General features: G+C 44.2%; 2 protein-coding genes across 5 annotated transcripts in view; one reads left to right on the forward strand and one right to left on the reverse strand.

Annotated features, from left to right (window-relative positions):
* Nucleotides 1–6,178, forward strand: part of kifap3a (kinesin-associated protein 3a) — a 57,693-nt gene extending 51,515 nt beyond the window's left edge. For all 4 annotated transcript variants that reach the window (XM_042005809.1, XM_042005811.1, XM_042005812.1 and 1 more), the window contains exon 20: nt 3,160–6,178. In XM_042005809.1, the coding sequence (XP_041861743.1) occupies nt 3,160–3,274 (115 nt within the window). In that variant the 3' untranslated portion in view covers nt 3,275–6,178. The remainder of the gene's footprint in view (nt 1–3,159) is intronic.
* A 1,197-nt stretch (nt 6,179–7,375) lies between these two features.
* niban1a (niban apoptosis regulator 1a) overlaps nt 7,376–20,813 on the reverse strand; it is a 45,783-nt gene continuing 32,345 nt past the window's right edge. Inside the window, exons 6-14 of the mRNA XM_042005807.1 lie at nt 20,678–20,793; nt 15,115–15,219; nt 14,881–15,043; nt 14,619–14,806; nt 13,002–13,148; nt 11,701–11,811; nt 10,859–10,966; nt 9,933–10,044; nt 7,376–9,861 (exon numbers count right to left, since the gene is read on the reverse strand). Of these exons, the coding sequence (XP_041861741.1) occupies nt 8,612–9,861; nt 9,933–10,044; nt 10,859–10,966; nt 11,701–11,811; nt 13,002–13,148; nt 14,619–14,806; nt 14,881–15,043; nt 15,115–15,219; nt 20,678–20,793 (2,300 nt within the window). The 3' untranslated portion in view covers nt 7,376–8,611. The remainder of the gene's footprint in view (nt 9,862–9,932; nt 10,045–10,858; nt 10,967–11,700; nt 11,812–13,001; nt 13,149–14,618; nt 14,807–14,880; nt 15,044–15,114; nt 15,220–20,677; nt 20,794–20,813) is intronic.

Raw genomic sequence — 20,813 nt, forward strand, 5'->3', positions numbered from 1 at the left:
ATACTGGGATTAAAAGCTGCTGCACACTGGTTTACACTGGGATTAAAAGCTGCTACAGACTGGTTTATACTGGGATTAAAAGCTGCTACACACTGGTTTATACTGGGATTAAAAGCTGTTACAGACTGGTTTATACTGGCATTAAAAGCTGCTACAGACTGGTTTATACTGGGATTAAATGCTGCTACAGACTGGTTTATACTGGGATTAAAAGCTGCTACACACTGGTTTATACTGGGATTAAAAGCTGCTACACACTGGTTTATACTGGGATTAAAAGCTGTTATAGACTGGTTTATACTGGGATTAAAAGCTGCTACAGACTGGTTTATACTGGGATTAAATGCTGTTACAGACTGGTTCATACTGGGATTAAAAGCTGCTACAGACTGGTTTATACTGGGATTAAATGCTGTTACAGACTGGTTCATACTGGGATTAAAAGCTGCTACAGACTGGTTTATACTGGGATTAAAAGCTGCTACAGACTGGTTTATACTGGGATTAAAAGCTGCTACAGACTGGTTTATACTGGGATTAAAAGCTGCTACAGACTGGTTTATACTGGGATTAAAAGCTGCTACAGACTGGTTTATACTGGGATTAAAAGCTGCTACAGACTGGTTTATACTGGGATTAAAAGCTGCTACAGACTGGTTTATACTGGGATTAAAAGCTGCTACAGACTGGTTTATACTGGGATTAAAAGCTGCTACACACTGGTTTATACTGGGATTAAAAGCTGCTACAGACTGGTTTATACTGGGATTAAAAGCTGCTACAGACTGGTTTATACTGGGATTAAATGCTGTTACAGACTGGTTCATACTGGGATTAAAAACTGCTACAGACTGGTTTATACTGGGATTAAATGCTGTTACAGACTGGTTTATACTGGGATTAAAAGCTGTTACAGACTGGTTTATACTGGGATTAAAAGCTGCTACAGACTGGTTGATACTGGGATTAAAAGCTGCTACAGACTGGTTTATACTGGGATTAAAAGCTGCTACAGACTGGTTTATACTGGGATTAAAAGCTGCTACACACTGGTTTATACTGGGATTAAAAGCTGCTACAGACTGGTTTATACTGGGATTAAAAGCTGCTACAGACTGGTTTATACTGGGATTAAATGCTGTTACAGACTGGTTTATACTGGGATTAAAAGCTGCTACAGACTGGTTCATACTGGGATTAAAAGCTGCTACAGACTGGTTTATACTGGGATTAAATGCTGCTACAGACTGGTTTATACTGGGATTAAATGCTGTTACAGACTGGTTCATACTGGGATTAAAAGCTGCTACAGACTGGTTTATACTGGGATTAAAAGCTTCAAATTGTTTAGATTACAAGTAAATAAAAAAGCAGTTTTAACTGTTCTGATGATTGTAAATCATCTTTATGTGAAGTTTTAGTTTTATCTACATGCCTTAAATATTCTATTGAGGAACAACTGTTTTGGTTTAAATAATTTATCTTCTAGACAAAATCCAGACTAATGGAGGTATTTGATCTTGATCATTTGTAAGAGCCATGTTGCTGTAGCTTTCTGGGAGTTACAGTATCTGCTAATGCAGATTTATTTCTATGATACAGCTTTTATTTTCTTCCTTCGTATGTTTGATGACACTACCAGATTATCTTTTGTTCTTTATGTTGAGCTTGTTCAGAGTCTCTGAGAAGTTTGCAACCTGTTTGTACTTGCGCTTTAATTTTGGAGCATTTCCCGGAAGATTTTTAATATTTTAGTTGGAGGGCAACGACTTCTTATCTCAAACAGAGAAGAGCTCATATGTTGGTATTAATCTCATTACTATGTTTATATTGTAGACAAAACTGGGCTCAGTGATGCAAACTGAAAGTTGGATTAATCTGTTTATGTGGCGACAACTTTGCATCTTAAAGCAGCTCATCGTAACCAAGGCAATGACTTCTGTTTGAGCATCATAGCAGGACATTTACTTTTGTTGTTAACCATGTACTCTGATTTGTACTGTGAAGGATTTTTTTGCTGTCAGACTCATCAGGGCTCTTCAGGTCCAGAACAGAACCTGGAGCTCCAGGCTGGAGTTTAACCAGAGTCAGAGACGGACATCCAGGCAGGCAAGGAGGGACTCAGAGCTCCACTGTTCCTCCTGCCTCCTTTAGCCCGGCTCTCAAATCCCCCCTGACAGCCGTAGCGTGCGGAGTGGGGAAAGAAATATTTCTGCCCGGAGAGGAGAACGTGGAGGGGCCGAGACGGCAGGGGGCAAAAGGAAAAACAGAGAGGAGGAGGCGACGAGGGCCTGGAGGGCTGGGGATACGCTGCAAGCTGTGTAACTGATCGCTGGAAGTGATTTGGCTAAAGACAACACGTCATTATAGGCGCTCGCTGGGGCAAAGCAAACAGCTCGTATTTTAGAGGGCGACGGCTCGAGCAGCAAATTCTCCCTCTTCCACAAAACTGTGGCGTCATCCATCACGGCCCAGTTTATCCATCAACCAGTGTCCCGATGAGGCACGGTGACCCCATCGCCACACACAAACTCCCAGCAGCTGCTCAGAAGATGGAGCGTGAAATCAGCCCCGCCCGCCGTATCCACGTCTCCATGGTAACTCTGTAGATGCAGGCCTTTTATCATCCCCCTCCACAGGTCCCTGTTGCTGGGTGGATGGCAGCCAGGTCCTCCAGGTCTGGCTGTCAGCCCCCACCCTCATCACAGAGCTGTGTTTAGACATCTCTCCGGGTTTTATGGCTTGGCCGCTCCACTGTTTACCCCCGCAGCCAATAGCAGCCTGGAAGTCACTCTTTCATTGTGGACGTCCAACACCTGCAGAGGTGCAGATGAATATTACATCAAGTTTTTATGAGCCTCTTTTTGTCCAGGGCTGGGACTGAGTGATTGGTCAGACGCTGGGGTTGGACAGATGTGTGGTGTCACAGCGCCACCTGGTGGCGGGGTAGTCCTGAACCCCATTTTCTGCCTCTGTTGCTAAAACTGTGTTTGATTTCTTATCATTATTTATACTTTTACTTAAGTTCAGTGTTTGATACGTGGAAGGTTCATCAGGTGTTTGGATCAGATGTGTAAAATTAATAATAATCCCAACTGGGAAATTCAGCTGTGTTGGCACCTCTGTAAACATCTGGTTTCTGTCCCTTTTGTCCTCCAGCATGTCAGATCAGTTCGTCCTGGCGGCCCAGATTCCTGCAGACCGACCCATCAGTGGCTACGGTTTCCGGCCTGACGAACACTTCTTCTACAACTACACCACTGCCTCCCGGTAAACCTGGAACCTCGTCACTCTCCACCCAAAACACTCGGTTCGGACCCAAATCCTGACATGAAGAACTCTAGAGGACTACGAGCACCGCACATCTTTTATCTGAGAATTAGCCTGCAGTTACTTTTCTAATATCAGATCAGATTCTTTAAATTGTAAAGAGCCAAAAGTTAACGTCGGTTTAACTGTTTAAGGCTAACTTTCTAAAAAAGGAAAAGTGGCAGGAGCTCATTCAAACAAGACAGTTGTTTCAAAATTGAATCCCAAAACTGTCCCATGGGAGAGTCAGTGACTGAGTTCAGGATTAGATCCTTTATTCCAGATCATATTTGGACACAAGCGGATGTGTTTCAGGTGAAAACTGAACTGGCTTCTTACATTTCGTTGTTTGAATGTTTTTGTCTTTAGAAAGATGAATCTGGTGGTCAGGTTTGGCTTCTCCGCTTTAACTTTTCATCTCGCTGTAAAAAGTGATGCTAACATTCATCAGAAAGGAGTTCTTTAACCTTGTACTGGTGACACTGGGAATAACCTTAACCTTGTACTGGTGTCACTGGGAATAACTTTAACCTTGTACTGGTGACACTGGGAATAACTTTAACCTTGTACTGGTGACACTGGGAATAAGCTTAACCTTGTACTGGTGACACTGGGAATAACCTTAACCTTGTACTGGTGACACTGGGAATAACCTTAACTTTGTACTGGTGACACTGGGAATAACCTTAACCTTGTACTGGTGACACTGGGAATAACCTTAACCTTGTACTGGTGACACTGGGAATAACCTTAACCTTATACTGGTGACACTGGGAATAACCTTAACCTTGTACTGGTGACACTGGGAATAACCTTAATCTTGTACTGGTGACACTGGGAATAACTTTAACCTTGTACTGGTGACACTGGGAATAACCTTAATCTTGTACTGGTGACACTGGGAATAACTTTAACCTTGTACTGGTGACACTGGGAATAACCTTAACCTTGTACTGGTGACATGGACTGGGAATAACCTTAACCTTGTACTGGTGACACTGGGAATAACCTTAACTTTGTACTGGTGACACTGGGAATAACCTTAACCTTGTACTGGTGACACTGGGAATAAGCTTAACCTTATACTGGTGACACTGGGAATAACCTTAACCTTGTACTGGTGACATGGACTGGGAATAACCTTAACCTTGTACTGGTGACACTGGGAATAACTTTAACCTTGTACTGGTGACACTGGGAATAACTTTAACCTTGTACTGGTGACACTGGGAATAACCTTAACCTTATACTGGTGACACTGGGAATAACCTCAACCTTGTACTGGTGACACTGGGAATAACCTTAACCTTGTACTGGTGACACTGGGAATAAGCTTAACCTCGTACTGGTGACACTGGGAATAACTTTAACCTTGTACTGGTGACACTGGGAATAACCTTAACCTTATACTGGTGACACTGGGAATAACCTCAACCTTGTACTGGTGACACTGGGAATAACCTTAACCTTGTACTGGTGACACTGGGAATAAGCTTAACCTTGTACTGGTGACACTGGGAATAACCTTAACCTTGTACTGGTGTCACTGGGAATAAGCTTAACCTTGTACTGGTGACACTGGGAATAACCTTAACCTTGTACTGGTGACACTGGGAATAACCTTAACCTTGTACTGGTGATACTGGGAATAACCTTAACCCTGTATTGGTGACACTGGGAATAACCTTAACCTTGTACTGGTGACACTGGGAATAACCTTAACCATGTACTGGTGACATGGACTGGAATTAAGCTGATGAGGACACTCCTTAATGTGCAGCATGATTTTCCTACAAATCACTACTACAATTATCACTTTTCTAAACTGCAAGAGAAGTCTTCACAAATTTATGCCAGGACCCCAAATAAAGATGCACATCACTAAATTTTTGTTGGTCAGCAAACTCCTGTTTCTTCAGTTAACTGAGCTACACAACTTCTGTCGAGCCTTTCGTTAACATGTACGGAGCTACGATGGGGACAAAAGTTTCGTAACTTGTACCTTAATGTGTGAAACAACTTCAGATACAAATCAAATCTACAAGTATAGATTAATTCTGCAAGTATTGAAATAGAAGTAAATTTTACAAGGATAAAATATTTGTCCTACATTTTACACGTCAGCTCAAGAACCAGTCAGATTTCACTAACGACTAGCTGCATTTATATGGACGACTGATTAGACGTCAAATCAGAAAAAATCCCGTCCTGTAAACACCTCAGCTGATCCAAAAAGGTTTCAATCCGGGGGCGTTTCAAAATTCATCAAAACTATCAAAATTCTTGTAGTGAAAAGGTTTCCACCAGGGGGCCGAAGAGAAGTGTCAGACTGTGTACAACAGGGTTTGAGCCAAGTTTTAACCACAAAGTATCTGTATTATCTGTGTAAGATGTGATAAAAGCAACATTAGCAGGTTTAAACCTTCTCATGATCGGAGCAGCAGGAAAAAATAACCACGTCTACTCTCATACTGGCGGTTTCTGTGGTGGATGTTGTTTCTGCTCATGCCTGAACCACATGGAGGTTTGGTCACGTGATGAGTTTCAGGGAAACTTGAAAAATGGTGGAACCGTTCTGATCATATTAAATCTGTCCATCATCTAAACGAATGGGATCACTTTAACCAGCTTCCATGTAAACATGTCAGCTGGATTCTCTGATCAGACTGATTTCAGTCGGATAGATGATTGTTTGTCCGTGTAATCGTAGTTAATCACGGAAAGACGAGATCTAAGATTCTGTGTCCACAATCAACCGTGACATTTTCTACGTCCATGTAATCGAGACCAGCTCAGTAAAGCTGAGTCGGTTTATGGAAACGTTTCTTAAATGTTTTATTTATTAATAAACCATCTCGCCTTTAAGAAACTTGTTGTGCTGACTGTGGTCAGCTCTCTCCATGATTGGTCGGGATTAGAGAAATCTGATTGGTTCTTGAGTAGGAGTGTAAAATGTGGGACAGATGTTTCGTACTTGTATTTTCCTGTTTCCAGTACGCGTAGATTGATTTGTACCCGTTCTTATAAATATGGAGACACGAGTTACTGGACTTATGAAGCTTTCATAGCTCCATAATCTGACGTCTCCGGTTAGATGACGGCACCTGTTTGCTCAAATAACTTCACATCATTGTGGTCAGCCTGGTTGCTGCAGCAGAAAAGATTTGGAATAAGTCCTGGATTCACTGTAATCTGTGTTTTAATCCAGATTAATAGCCAGGATGGCTTAAATGGAGCTAGTAATGACAAATATGTGTGCAGCACTAATTGTCTTTTTTTTAGGTTTTGGAGCAACTATGGAGCTCAGTGACATGAGGGAGACGTATATTAGGCTTTAGAAGTTGTGAATGTATGTCAGTCAAATAATAACCACCAGATTTATCTCCTTATAAAGAAAACTTGTTGTTTGGAGGCTTTTCTTCCTCTCAGATTGGTTTAAATTATATCTAGATGTCTGAAACGTTGCTGTGCAGCATTTAAAGAAAAATTTCTCTGTCCTAATCTTCTTGTGATCTCTTGGGAACGTCTGAGTTCAGGCATCGTGGTCAGTCTTTGCTGTGTTTACAGTAAACGTCTAACAGATGTTTGCTGAGAGGAGCTGTGTAACTTCATAATAATGGTAGAAAAATACTTTAAAAACTGTTTCATAGTTCTGTTTTCCTGAGAACTGGGAGCAAGCAGCAGCGCTGTTTGAAGCGAGGAGAGGTTTAGCTCCGTGTGGTGCTGCAGCCGACATCATTTATCTTTATTTATCTGAATGTAATTTAAGAAGAGAGTTTAACTGCCTTCGTCTCATGAAAATGTGTTTTAAATGTGATCGAATGAAAAAAAATCTGCATTGTTTTGTTCTGGTCTTTGATGTGCCTGCAGCTCTGCTGGAAGATGAAACGTAATCTATCAGAAAACTGGAAGAAATATAGTCGTAGTCGGATTGTGTTGAGTGTGAACTCTGTCTCGGCTTTTTCATATTTCTCACAGCAGTGATTGTTTAAAAGTTGTTGTGGACTAAAACATAAATCATCGTGCTGCGTTTGCCTTATTAGCAAATAAAACCAGATAGAAACTGTTTGTTTATACTGTTTATTTTTAACATTTTCACACATGAAGCAACATTTATCTTTACAGCTCAGTGTTTGCCCCTCTAACCACATGTGGAACAGATGTCGGCACAGGTAACAGGCACTTGGAGATGATACAGGTATCTACAGACACTGGATCCGTTTCTATGGTAACTGCATCCAAGCAACAGAGGCTCGGCTCCTTCTTTGCGAGATCTAAGGCACGTGGAGGCAATGTAGAGTTAGGATGGAGGCATTCTGACAACTCGGTGCTAAAAGAAACCCTAAAAAACAGTGAAGAATCTGAACGTGCTTAAAATGTTCATTAGTGATTACAAATGAACAGATTAACGGTTTGTTTGGAAGATGCTGTTTGTTTAAAGAGTGATGGTTTGCCAAGCAGAGAGCCACCAGCAGGGTTTTATTTTAGAATTCCATCAAATTGGATCACTTATAATCCGGTCCGATGACGTGTTCTGATTGTAAACCTTTGCTACAGTAAGTCGGGAGCTTCCAGGAATCACGCTGAAGGACATAAAACCGCTAAGGTCATGAGTTTCTGCATGATTGTAGCTACACGATGTTCAACAGTTTACCGGTCAGGAAGTGATTCCATGCACAGTTATTCCAGTCCCATGATCCCATTTCTGTTTGCGTTATAACACGGGCCAAAGAAAAAGCTTCAGAAACTATTTGTTGATCTTTAATCCTTGTTGCTTCGCTTCAGTTTCTCACCTTTTCAATAGAGGACTAAATTGTTCTTTCCCAAAAACATCAACTTCAGTCTTAACCAAAACTTACACATGTAATTATTTAAATTATTTTAACCCTTTAAATGCCTCACATCAGCTTCTTTTATTAAAAAAAGCTTTTTTTTGTCTTTAGGAGTGAAGTCCACTGAGCACTTTGTAATGTTGTTAAAGCAGTTTAGGACTTTTTTGTCCTCTGAGCTTTAAGGGAAGCAATTTTGTCCCGTGTCCTGTTGACCTTTAGAGAAACCCTTTCTTACTAAACAGGTCACAACATCTAAATGGTGGCTAAAAACTGAGGATAAATTTACCTGCAAGGACAAAGAAAACGTCCTTTATGACATACAAGGACCATCTGTAAAGGTCAGTGAGTGGAGCGAAGCAGCATGGTGTGTGATGGGATATTTTTATAAATAAGTTATCATTTCATGCATATTTGTGTAAAAATGTTCCTTTAAGCGTTCTGGTGCTCCTCCAGCGACGTCGCACCACGCTTTACTCTTCGTTTGGAGGTGCTTTGGGGTAAAGCTGCGGCACCTCCTCCACCTCAATCACTTCCACCACCAGGTCACGGATCTCCTTGATGCAGTCCAGGGGTCGAACATCCGGACCGGGAGACGTCTCCTCGTTGGCGAGCACAGGAGACAGAGAGGTCATGACATGGACCGACTCCGCTGAAGTCTCCAGATTCTCACCGGCTCCAGCTTCAATGTCATCTACAATGCCAGCGTCGGCGCTCAGAACCTCCATCTGGGTCGGAGTGGGCAGACTGTCTCCTGGGGTTTTCTCCTCAGCCTCATCTGAGCTCATGGACGACTCGACAACCTCCAAGATATCAGAGGTTGTTGAGACTTCACCTGAAGATTCCAGATCTGAGGGAGCAGACTCGCTTCCCACAGACACGTCCAGAGAATTGGGGTCTGAGGTGGTGACTGGCTCCGGTTGCTCTGCTTTCTGTATGAGCCTCAGGACTTCAGCCTCTTCACCACTAGAGGGCGCCTCCAGCCCAACTTCTGAGCTCTCATATGGTCTCATGTCCTCTGTGCTGCCTGCAGCCCTGGAGCCACTTCCTTCTGATGGAGGGCTCACAGGTTCACCTGTGGGATCAGGACTAGGTCCAGCTGTAGGATCCGGACTTGGCTCAGTTTTACACTCAGGACTGGGTCCAGCTGTGGGATCAGGACTTGGCTCAGATGTACGATTAGGACTCTGTTCAGCTGTGGGACTGGGACAAGGTTCTGGATCCTCTGTGGGAGGTTCTGGTTCTGCCGGAGGGACTTCAGCGTCCATGTTCTGCTCTTCAGGCTCCGCCCCCATCTCAGCTTCCTTTGTTTGGACTGAAAACAGTTCCTCCTGGATCCTGGTCTCGTGAGTCTCAGTGGGAGAACTTGCCTCTGCAACAGTTGGAGGTTCAGGATCTACATCTGGACCAGCGTCCTCTTTCTGTCCACCCTTCCCCAGAGACGTCTCCATCAGAGTTACATCTGTTGAGGCTTCGCTCTGCACCATGGCCTCCTCTTCCTCCTCCTGCTGCTCTTCCATCGCTGTGCTGGGCGGCAGGCCGTTGACTACTAGAGGAGATGGAGGGTGGGACTTGAGGGAGGTTTTCGCAGGGGAGACCAGGGTAGGGCTGCTGGGGGTGGAGACAGTGGGGGAGGAGAGGCTGGACCGGCTGGACCGACTGAGGAGGTCTCTGCTGTCGGTGAAAAGGTTGTATTTCTTCAGGCTCGCTGCCTCCTTCACCACTGAAACGGAAAAGATGGCAGGTCAGATACCTGCCTGAAGCAGCAGCATCATCATCAGTGTCTTTGTGTACCTTTAGAAACCTCTTTGTCCAGAATCTGCAGGAGGATGCTCTCATAGATGTTTTCAACATGGAGGAAGTTGGCGTGGTCGGGGTAGATGGATTGTTCCAGACCCTGGAGCTCCTGGAGAGAGGGTGATGTGGAAAAAAGAGACAGAGTTAGAGCGAGAGAGGATGATGGGGAAAAAAAGAGGTAGAGAGTTAGAGCGAGAGAGGGTGATGGGGAAAAAAGAGAGAGAGTTAGAGCGAGAGAGGATGATGGGGAAAAAAAGAGGTAGAGAGTTAGAGCGAGAGAGGGTGATGGGGAAAAAAGAGAGAGAGTTAGAGAGAGCGGTAATGCAAAAGAGAAGGAAAAAAGTGAAAGGGCAAGAAAAAGAGAGAAAAAGAGGACCAGAAAAGAGATGAGGTGAGAGGGTGAAAGAAAAATGGAGTGTGAAGGAAAGAGGAGCAAAAAGAGAAGGAGAGAGGGTTAGGAAAAATTGGCAAGAGGAAAAAAAAAGAGAGAGGAAGCGACAGAAAGACATGAGTGGGAGAAAGAAAGAGATTCAGTACAACCACATCCGTTCACATCAACCCAACTAAAATCTGATTTTCTTCCTGAACTCAGACATTAAAACAGCCAGACGTTGGGTTTTATTAATGACCAGTGTGGACATCAGTGTGTGGACATCAGTGTGGACATCAGTGTGTGGACATCAGTGTGGACATCAGTGTGTGGACATCAGTGTGTGGACATCAGTGTGGACATCAGTGTGTGGACATCAGTGTGTGGACATCAGTGTGTGGACATCAGTGTGGACATCAGTGTGGACAGTGGGTGAGGCATTTAAACTTCCTTCAGACTGGGACGATGCAGTGGTTTACAATCACTGCCTCCCTGTGACGGCTGGAAAAAGCCAGCAGCGAGCTGTGGGTTGTTCTTGGTGTGCAGCACTCACCGTCTTGCAGGTTGGAGCCAGGTTCCTCTTGATGAAGGGCAGCGTGATGGAGACCAGAGCATCCTGGAAGATCCTCTTCCTCACTGTGCTGCTGTCATAGTCATATTGCTGCAGGATGACAAACTTTCAGGTCAGTGCATCAAGTGACCCGGATCCTTTGTTTTGGTCTTTTCTGGCTCTATTAGATCTTAAAGATCTGATGGTTCCAGATTTTCCCTACAGAGCCCTTCACTCTTAGACTGCAGGTTTACTGGTAGTTCCTAGAGGTTCTAAAGGTAGAATGAGAGGCAGAACCAAAGAGAAGATTTTTTTTTATTTTACCTGTTTTTCAACAGATTTGACTCCACCCCCCCAACCCCATCTGTCTGCCACTCCATCCTGTCTACCTGCCACCTCATCACACCCTGTCTACCTGCCACCTCATCACCCTGTCTACCTGCCACCTCATCACCCTGTCTGTCTGCCACCTCATCACACCCTGTCTACCTGCCACCCCATCATCCTGTCTGTCTGCCACTTCATCCCTTTCTGTCTGTCTCCTCATTGCTTCCCACCGCTAACGTCTCTGTAGAATATGTATATAATAACTATTGCTGCTATTGTTGTGCCCCCACCTCCTTGATTGTGTGTCATATCTTCTGTCCTCTACGTCCTTGATGCTGTGGCATGTAAATTTCCCCGTTTATTAATCAATAAAGTCTTATCTAATGATGGATTAAAACTGGACTAGTGTGAATTGGACTGTGTGTAAAAGTGTACTGAGATGATTTAGTTGTTGAACAGGTACTGTATAAATAAAGCTGAATTGAATCTACTTTCATCTCATCGTGGGGTGAACTGACCTTCAGGACTCTGTGTTTGACCTTTTCGATGGCGGGGCCGGCGTTGTCGGGGTTGTCCTGCATGGCTTTATCGAGCAGCAGCTCGAAGGTAAAAGCTGCGTTTTCCATCAGCTGGAAGACCAACAGAAACGTCACAAACACAAAAATACAGGAATATCAGGATTTACTGTTTTATAGCTCATCAGATCTAAAGCCTGAAATCTTTTTATTTTAATGTCATTTCTATATTTATATCATCGATTGGGTTTTTTGGGCTTCAAAATTAAAATTATTCCAAGTGCTGACACTTCTTTTATATCTTTTATATCTTCAAAAATATTCCACTTTTTTTCTAAAACGTTTAACCTTGGTCGTAACGGGCGGAACCTTTAAAATCCATTCAGGCAACGTCATCTCCACAAAAATTCACCTGCAGACATTCAAGCTTTAAAATATACGCAAGAGACTTTAAAACTGTCATTCACATTTTGATATTTTCAGTGGTTTCCTAAAACTTCAGGTTCAGGTGAAATTCAGTGCACAGAATGTTAACCTGCTGCTGCGTCCACAACAAGCATCATTTTACCGTCTAAAGCACATATGTCAAACTGGTCCAGCAAAGGGCCGTGTGGCTGCAGGTTTTTGTTCCAACCAAGCAGCAGCACACCAGATTTGACTGATTCAATCAACTGATCTCAGTCTTCAGACAGCTGATTGGTCAAACTGTGTGCTCTTGGCTGGCTGGAACAAAAACCTGCAGCCACACGGCCCTTTGCTGGACCAGTTTGACATGCCTGGTCTAAACGCAGCATAATGCCACCTCCTCCCTCATAATGGGACTTTTATAGATGCCGGAACTTGAATTTCCCTCCAGACGCCTCTAGAAGCAGGAAGCCAACAGGATGCTACATTAACCGTAAGTATGTGCTTTTTTAACTCGCTGTCATTTTAAAAGTTTTAACAGAAACAAATCACACACTGATCTGTTCAGCAAAGTCTTCTGGTTCCTACGGTGGAAAACTTTTACAGAAGATGTTATGGTTCTACTAAATGAAGTTTCAGTGCATCTCCTTCCACTTTCACCCACAGATACCAACCAGGCTTCTCATTCAAAGCTTGACTTCAGACATTTTGAGATTCTTAAGCAGATCTAATCATTCTTTAGCAGACTTTTTCTCTGAACCAGCATCTTCGACTTTGCTTCTGGCTCTGGCTGCTTCTTTTTAATTCCTCAAAAAGCTGCAGAGTTTCCACAGCTCGGTCTTTTTCTCTCAGCTGAAACATCCTGAGTCAGAGTGGGCAACATGAATGAGGCGCTGCACCTGCTGCAGGTCGATCTGAGCACTGTGAATCACTCCCGTGATGTTGATGAAGCCGAATCTCTCCTGCAGATGCTGCAGCTTCTCCTGCAGCAAGCCGATCTTCTGGTAGCAGCTCAGCAGGTTCGGCCTCGCCATGTTGGCCAACGCCTGGGAGACAGAGGAGGAAGAAATGAGCTCATTTCAATGCAGCTGTGGGCAATGTTTCATTTAAAGGTTGACAGGAAGGAGCCCAGGAGGGGAATGATTCATCATCGAAGTTGCAGGTGGAGCAAACTTCTCTTTGCTGCAGCTAAAATGAGCCTCGCTGTCATTTAACTGCAAATAAAACAGTGAAACGTAGAAAATGTATTTACATATCTGAATAATTATGACACAGCAACCCTGCTTTGAGCAAGCCAAGTGAAAAAGTAACAGAAACATGGCTCCACTCTTAAATTTACCTGAAAAAGTCAGTTTTTCTTTTTTCCTTCCCCTCCTGCTGGAGGCAGGCAGGTGAAAATGACTCCAAGTTTACAGAAGTTACTAAGCGCCTGAAGATCTGCAGACCTCCACCACACCACTGTAATCTTTTTTTGGGTCAATGATTGTGGGCATTGCTTTTTCATTAGAGGCTCTAATGGTAAAATTTAAAATAAAATATGAAAATTATCCCCATCTCCACAGAGTAAAGAATCCCTTAAAAAATTCCTTGATTCAACGGTTGATCCAGATTGTCTCCCAAAACCTAAATCAGTTGTTCATTTTTCCTTTTCTGAGATTTTCTGAAAGTTTAATCAAAATCTGTTTAACTTTTTGTGTTATCTTGCTAACGGACAGAAGGCAACACCCTCCCCCCCTCACTCTGTCAAAGAGTCAATCAAATATGATTCTTTTACCCACCTCAGGGGTAAACTGACCCTCTGCTAGTCTCATCCTAAAACACAACCCTACTGTTATAATTAGCCAGTTTACCTGCTGGCTCAGGTGGTCTTAGCTGACGCACCCCCTACCTGCAGAGCTGCTCTGTTTCCAGCAGTTAGGAACATGAATCCTGTTTCTGTCTGCAAACACCAGTTCCCAGTCAGGCCATGGAACTGCTCTCCCAGTTTATAACAGTGTGCCTGTCAGTCTGTCCGTTACTACGGCTCTTATGGATTCGCTGCTCTCTCCGTCTCCTCACGGGATGTTAAGCCCCAGCTTGTCTTTCTCTTGCATTTGTAATGTCTTAATCTGTTAGCGAGTACTCAATAGAAATACATTTTTAGACTTTATGGAGTTAATTTGTCTATTTAGGTGAAAAGTTGAATCTCTTTACCTCAAGCCACCATTTAAGCTAATCTTCAGCTAAGTGGTGATGTGGACTAGGAAGTGATCAACATGCCTGTTATGTGTGTTTAAACCTGGATAATCTGCTTTGATTGGAAGATTTTCTAAACCTACTTTCATTGTAAAATTTGTTAAGAAATGTTCTTAAAGTGGTTGACTATAAATAAAACATCACCTGACAACAAGACTGTACCATTGCAGAGATAAAAGGGGGTGGGTCATCTTACCCCCCCACCACACGGAGCAGCTGGATGGACCACCAGGGTCTGCGGAGCTGGAAGCTCATCATCAGCTCCGCTTCAAACAACAAACCTTCTTCAGCTGCTCCCCGTCTCCTCCCTGCAGGACGTCCTGGCACACCTGGTCCATCATCTTCTCACTCTGCTGTCGTCCTTCCAGGAACCCGGAGCTGACTGGTTCCATCAGCTCCTCCAGGACCGAGCCCAGGTACGGCTGGACGGACTCGGAGCACAGCTGCTCCGCCGGCTGCGTTACTTTGGCTGGAAGAACAGAGCGAATGAGAAAAACAAGCTGCAGCTTCATCATCCTCATCGCTGCAGATCCCTGAAGTTACCTCGGACTTTCTCCTCCAATTGCCGTCTGGAGCTGAGGATCTGGTCCATGTCGGAGTGGAGCTGAACTTCCTGCTGCCGGGCAGAGGTGCGACACTCCTCCTTCAGCGCCCCCAGTCCCTCCAGGAGATGCTCCTGGACCAGGATGTACGCCGCCTCCATCGTCTGAGAGGAATGAGAAGAATTAGAACAGCAGTCTGAAGGATCACGTTAACATCTGGGAGGAAACGACTCACAGCAAACCAAACTCTCTTCCTCTCCGTCTTCTTGGCTTTGAGACGAGGGAGAATGTCGCTCTCCAGAGACGGCAGCAGCTGCTCCATCACCAGGTTGGCCATCACCTGAGCACACAACAGGTGTCATCATTCTGCAGCTTCATTCAGTTTACCGTCATCCGGGTTGTCGTGGCTCAGATTTACATTTAGAGGAGAGGTTCTCAAACTGGTTGAGCCACGACCTCCAAGATAACATACGTTGGTGTTCGGGGGGGCAGTGCTTAAGACTAATATTCAACCATTATTTATTTTACTGAAAGAAGCAATAAGTCCGCCCTCTAATTCAAACTGAAGAGTTTAAAAACCTGAAAACAATCCAGAGGATATGAGGTTAGATAACATTCACTGCCCAACGGCATCCAGAAACTCTTCCAGGTTCCAGGAATGTTTGTAAAGCTTGTTTTCCTTTTTGGATGTGGCAGAAGGGGGCAGGTCTAGGTCAGTCCTGGACTGATCTAGAGCTAGACGTCTAGATTGGGACATTTTTACCAGGAAAACAGAAAACATGCTTCTTGTTCTGTGTTTAAAATAAAGATGCTTCATTATCATCAATGAATGTAATTATTTTATTTTTAGCTTCAGTTTAAGAGTTTCACCAGTTTTATCTTCTTTCCGTGCATGTTCTCTTCATATTTCTATTAAAAATATGACTTTTGTTTCATTTATCTCAACAGATCTGAGAACGAACAAGCAGCCTGATAAAGAGAACGAAGCGAGCTGATGTCGACGAAGCTGCAGCAGTCTGGAAAGATCTTCGTAGCTTCTGGAAATAATTTTGTATAAAATAAATTGTGAAGATTGAAGCTAAAGGATCTGGCAGAAGTTTGTAGAGCTGATTCGTGTGATTCTGCAGCTGCAGCCAGAAAACTGAGGGGAGCTGTTTGTGTTTCTGCTGCCCGATGACATCCCAGTCATTCCATTCATTTCTCAGCTCTGGTGTGTGTTGCACTACGTGAGCCTCTGGGATGTATTTTTATTGTACATGTACCAACAACAGGAAATGTTTGAACTGAAGCGTATTGGCTTTAAATGCAGTGATGAGAGGTGACCTCTGAAACGCTTCCTGCTGCAGGTCAGCTTCCTCCAGCTCCACACAAGCTGCAGCACAATGCAGAGAGGAAACACAGCAGGAGGTCAGACTAAACCTCTCTGTCATCAGCATCACATTTTCTGAGCAAATAGATGCAAATTAGCTCTGATTTCTACTTTATGTCTATTTGATGCAAATACACCACAGGCTCTAAACATGTCTGAAGGTTTTATTTGGTGTCTGAACTGCAGCATCGTCTGTCAGATATGCCACCAGTTCTGGTATTAAGGGGTCATACATATGATTTAAAGGTTCCTTGTTGACTATTTATGGTGTTATATAGGATAACATAGAAGCTAATTATCACACTTTTTATAACCAGTAAAACCTGTAATATAACCTGAAACTGATAATCTGAAGGTTTTGTTACTTTCTACAGAGTAAAATCTTCTAAAAAAAAAAAAAAGTCAGGACACTGTGTTACAGTTAAAACAAAATGCAATGATTTCCACATCTCAACAACCGAAATTTAGTTTTTTTTTTCTTTAAGACCAAAAACATCAGACGATGAAACATTTTACTATCTGATGGAAAATATGAGCTGATGGCAGCAACACATCTGTAAAAAGTTGGAACAAAAGGCTAAAAAGGTGATTAAAAAACACCCGAATGAGCATTTGACAACTAATCAGGTTACCTGGCAACAGGTCAGTCACATGACTGGTATAAAAGGAGCATTTCAGAGAGGCAGAGTCTCTCAGGTGGAACGATGAACAGAGGTTCACCAATCTGAGACAAACTGGATCTAAAACTGTGGAACAATTTCAGAAAAATGGTCCTCAGACTTTGAAGATCCACCATCTACAGTGTAGAATATCATCAGAATATTTAGAGAATCAGGAGGAATCTCTGTGTGCAAAGGACAAGGCTGGATGCTGGTGACCTTCTGGATTAAAAGCAGACATGATTCTCTACTGGAAACTACTGCATGGACTCATGAAGACTTCCAGAAACCACTGTCTGTGAACACAGTTCACCCTGAAACCCACAAACGCAGGTTAAAGCTCCATCATGCAGAGAAGAAGCCAGATGTGAACAGGATCCAGAACCAGCTTCTTCCGTCTTCTCTGGACCAAAGCTCTTAGAAAGGGAAGGCCACATCCTGCATCCATCACAGCAGCATGGCTTCACAGGAGAAGAGTCTGGCTGCTGAACTGGCCTGCCTGCAGTCCAGACCTTTCACCACTACACAACATCTGGAGCATCATGGAAGCAGAAATCCAGCAACCAAGGTCCAGGACTTTAGATCAGCTAGAATCCTGCATCAGACCAGAATGGGACAACATTCCTCTCCTGAAACTCCAGCAACTGGTCTCCTCACTTCCCAGACGTTTCCAGACATGTTAGAAGAAGAGATGCTACACCATGCTGAACACCACCCTGGAACTACTTTTTACACCGAGCTGAACACCACCCTGGAACTACTTTTTACACCGTGCCGAACATCACCCTGGAACTACTTTTTACACTGTGCTGAACACCACCCTGAAACTACTTTTTACACCGAGCCGAACACCACCCTGGAACTACTTTTTACACCGTGCTGAACATCACCCTGGAACTACTTTTTACACTGTGCTGAACACCACCCTGGAACTACTTTTTACACCGAGCTGAACACCACCCTGGAACTACTTTTTACACCGTGCTGAACATCACCCTGGAACTACTTTTTACACTGTGCTGAACACCACCCTGAAACTACTTTTTACACCGAGCCGAACACCAGCCTGGAACTACTTTTTACACTGTGCTGAACATCACCCTGGAACTACTTTTTACACCGTGCTGAACACCACCTTGGAACTACTTTTTACACCGAGCCGAACACCACCCTGGAACTACTTTTTACACCGTGCCGAACATCACCCTGGAACTTCTTTTTACACTGTGCTGAACACCACCCGGGAACTACTTTTTACACCGTGCCGAACATCACCCTGGAGCTACTTTTTCCACCGTGCCGAACATCACCCTGGAACTACTTTTTACACCGTGCCGAACATCACCCTGGAGCTACTTTTTCCACCGTGCCGAACATCACCCTGGAACTACTTTTTACACCGTGCTGAACACCACCCTGGAACTACTTTTTACACCGTGCCGAACATCACCCTGGAACTACTTTTTACACTACTGGAACTACTTTTTACACCGTGCCGAACACCACCCTGGAACTACTTTTTACACTACTGGAACTACTTTTTACACCGTGCCGAACACCACCCTGGAACTACTTTTTCCACCGTGCCGAACATCACCCTGGAGCTACTTTTTCCACCGTGCCGAACATCACCCTGGAACTACTTTTTCCACCGTGCCGAACATCACCCTGGAACTACTTTTTACACCGTGCCGAACATCACCCTGGAACTACTTTTTACACCGTGTAGAACATCACCCTGGAACTACTTTTTACACCGTGCCGAACATCACCCTGGAACTACTTTTTCCACCGTGCCGAACATCACCCTGGAACTACTTTTTACACCGTGCCGAACATCACCCTGGAACTACTTTTTACACCGTGCTGAACGTCACCCTGGAACTACTTTTTCTACCATGATGAACATCACCCTGGAACTACTTTTTACGACGTGCCGAACATCACCCTGGAACTACTTTTTACACCGTGCCGAACATCACCCTGGAACTACTTTTTACACCGTGCCGAACATCACCCTGGAACTACTTTTTACACCGTGCTGAACGTCACCCTGGAACTACTTTTTCTACCATGATGAACATCACCCTGGAACTACTTTTTACACCGTGCCGAACATCACCCTGGAACTACTTTTTCCACCGTGCCGAACATCACCCTGGAACTACTTTTTACACCGTGCCGAACATCACCCTGGAACTACTTTTTACACCGTGTAGAACATTACCCTGGAACTACTTTTTACGACGTGCCGAACATCACCCTGGAACTACTTTTTACGACGTGCCGAACATCACCCTGGAACTACTTTTTACGACGTGCCGAACATCACCCTGGAACTACTTTTTACACTGTGCCGAACATCACCCTGGAACTACTTTTTACACCGTGCCGAACATCACCCTGGAACTACTTTTTACACCGTGCTGAACGTCACCCTGGAACTACTTTTTCTACCATGATGAACATCACCCTGGAACTACTTTTTACATCGTGCCGAACATCACCCTGGAACTACTTTTTACACCGTGCCGAACATCACCCTGGAACTACTTTTTACACCGTGCTGAACGTCACCCTGGAACTACTTTTTCTACCATGATGAACATCACCCTGGAACTACTTTTTACATCGTGCCGAACATCACCCTGGAACTACTTTTTACACCGTGCCGAACATCACCCTGGAACTACTTTTTACACCGTGCCGAACATCACCCTGGAACTACTTTTTACACCGTGCCGAACATCACCCTGGAACTACTTTTTCCACCGTGCCGAACATCACCCTGGAACTACTTTTTACACCGTGCCGAACATCACCCTGGAACTACTTTTTACACCGTGTAGAACATCACCCTGGAACTACTTTTTACGACGTGCCGAACATCACCCTGGAACTACTTTTTACACCGTGCCGAACATCACCCTGGAACTACTTTTTACGACGTGCCGAACATCACCCTGGAACTACTTTTTACACCGTGCCGAACATCACCCTGGAACTACTTTTTACACCGTGCCGAACATCACCCTGGAACTACTTTTTACACCGTGCCGAACATCACCCTGGAACTACTTTTTACACCGTGCCGAACATCACCCTGGAACTACTTTTTACACCGTGCCGAACATCACCCTGGAACTACTTTTTACATCGTGCCGAACATCACCCTGGAACTACTTTTTCCACCGTGCCGAACATCACCCTGGAACTACTTTTTCCACCGTGCCGAACATCACTCTGGAACTACTTTTTACACCGTGCAGAACATCACCCTGGAACTACTTTTTACACCGTGCCGAACGTCACCCTGGAACTACTTTTTACACCGTGCTGAACGTCACCCTGGAACTACTTTTTCTACCATGATGAACATCACCCTGGAACTACTTTTTACATCGTGCCGAACATCACCCTGGAACTACTTTTTCCACCGTGCCGAACATCACCCTGGAACTACTTTTTACGACGTGCCGAACATCACCCTGGAACTACTTTTTACACCGTGCAGAACATCACCCTGGAACTACTTTTTACACCGTGCCGAACATCACCCTGGAACTACTTTTTACGACGTGCTGAACATCACCCTGGAACTACTTTTTACGACGTGCCTAACATCACTCTGGAACTACTTTTTACAGACATGTTGCTGCTATCAGCTCATATCTTTCATCACATGGTAAAATGTCTCAGTTTCATCATCTGAGATGTTCTTTATCTTCTACTGGGAATAAAATATGGACAGAGTGGAGATGGGGACGTACCCGGACGTCGCTGCCGACCAGCATGTCCCAGGCTTCATAGTTGCCTTGGTCCTGCCTGTAGAGCTGGATGGCTTTGAGGAAGGCCTGAACGTCACACGTCCTCTTCTTCAAGAAATCTGACAGGAAGGCGGAGAAG

Source organism: Melanotaenia boesemani, chromosome 14 (genome assembly GCF_017639745.1).
Source record: "Melanotaenia boesemani isolate fMelBoe1 chromosome 14, fMelBoe1.pri, whole genome shotgun sequence".
Classification (NCBI taxonomy): Eukaryota; Metazoa; Chordata; class Actinopteri; order Atheriniformes; family Melanotaeniidae; genus Melanotaenia; species Melanotaenia boesemani.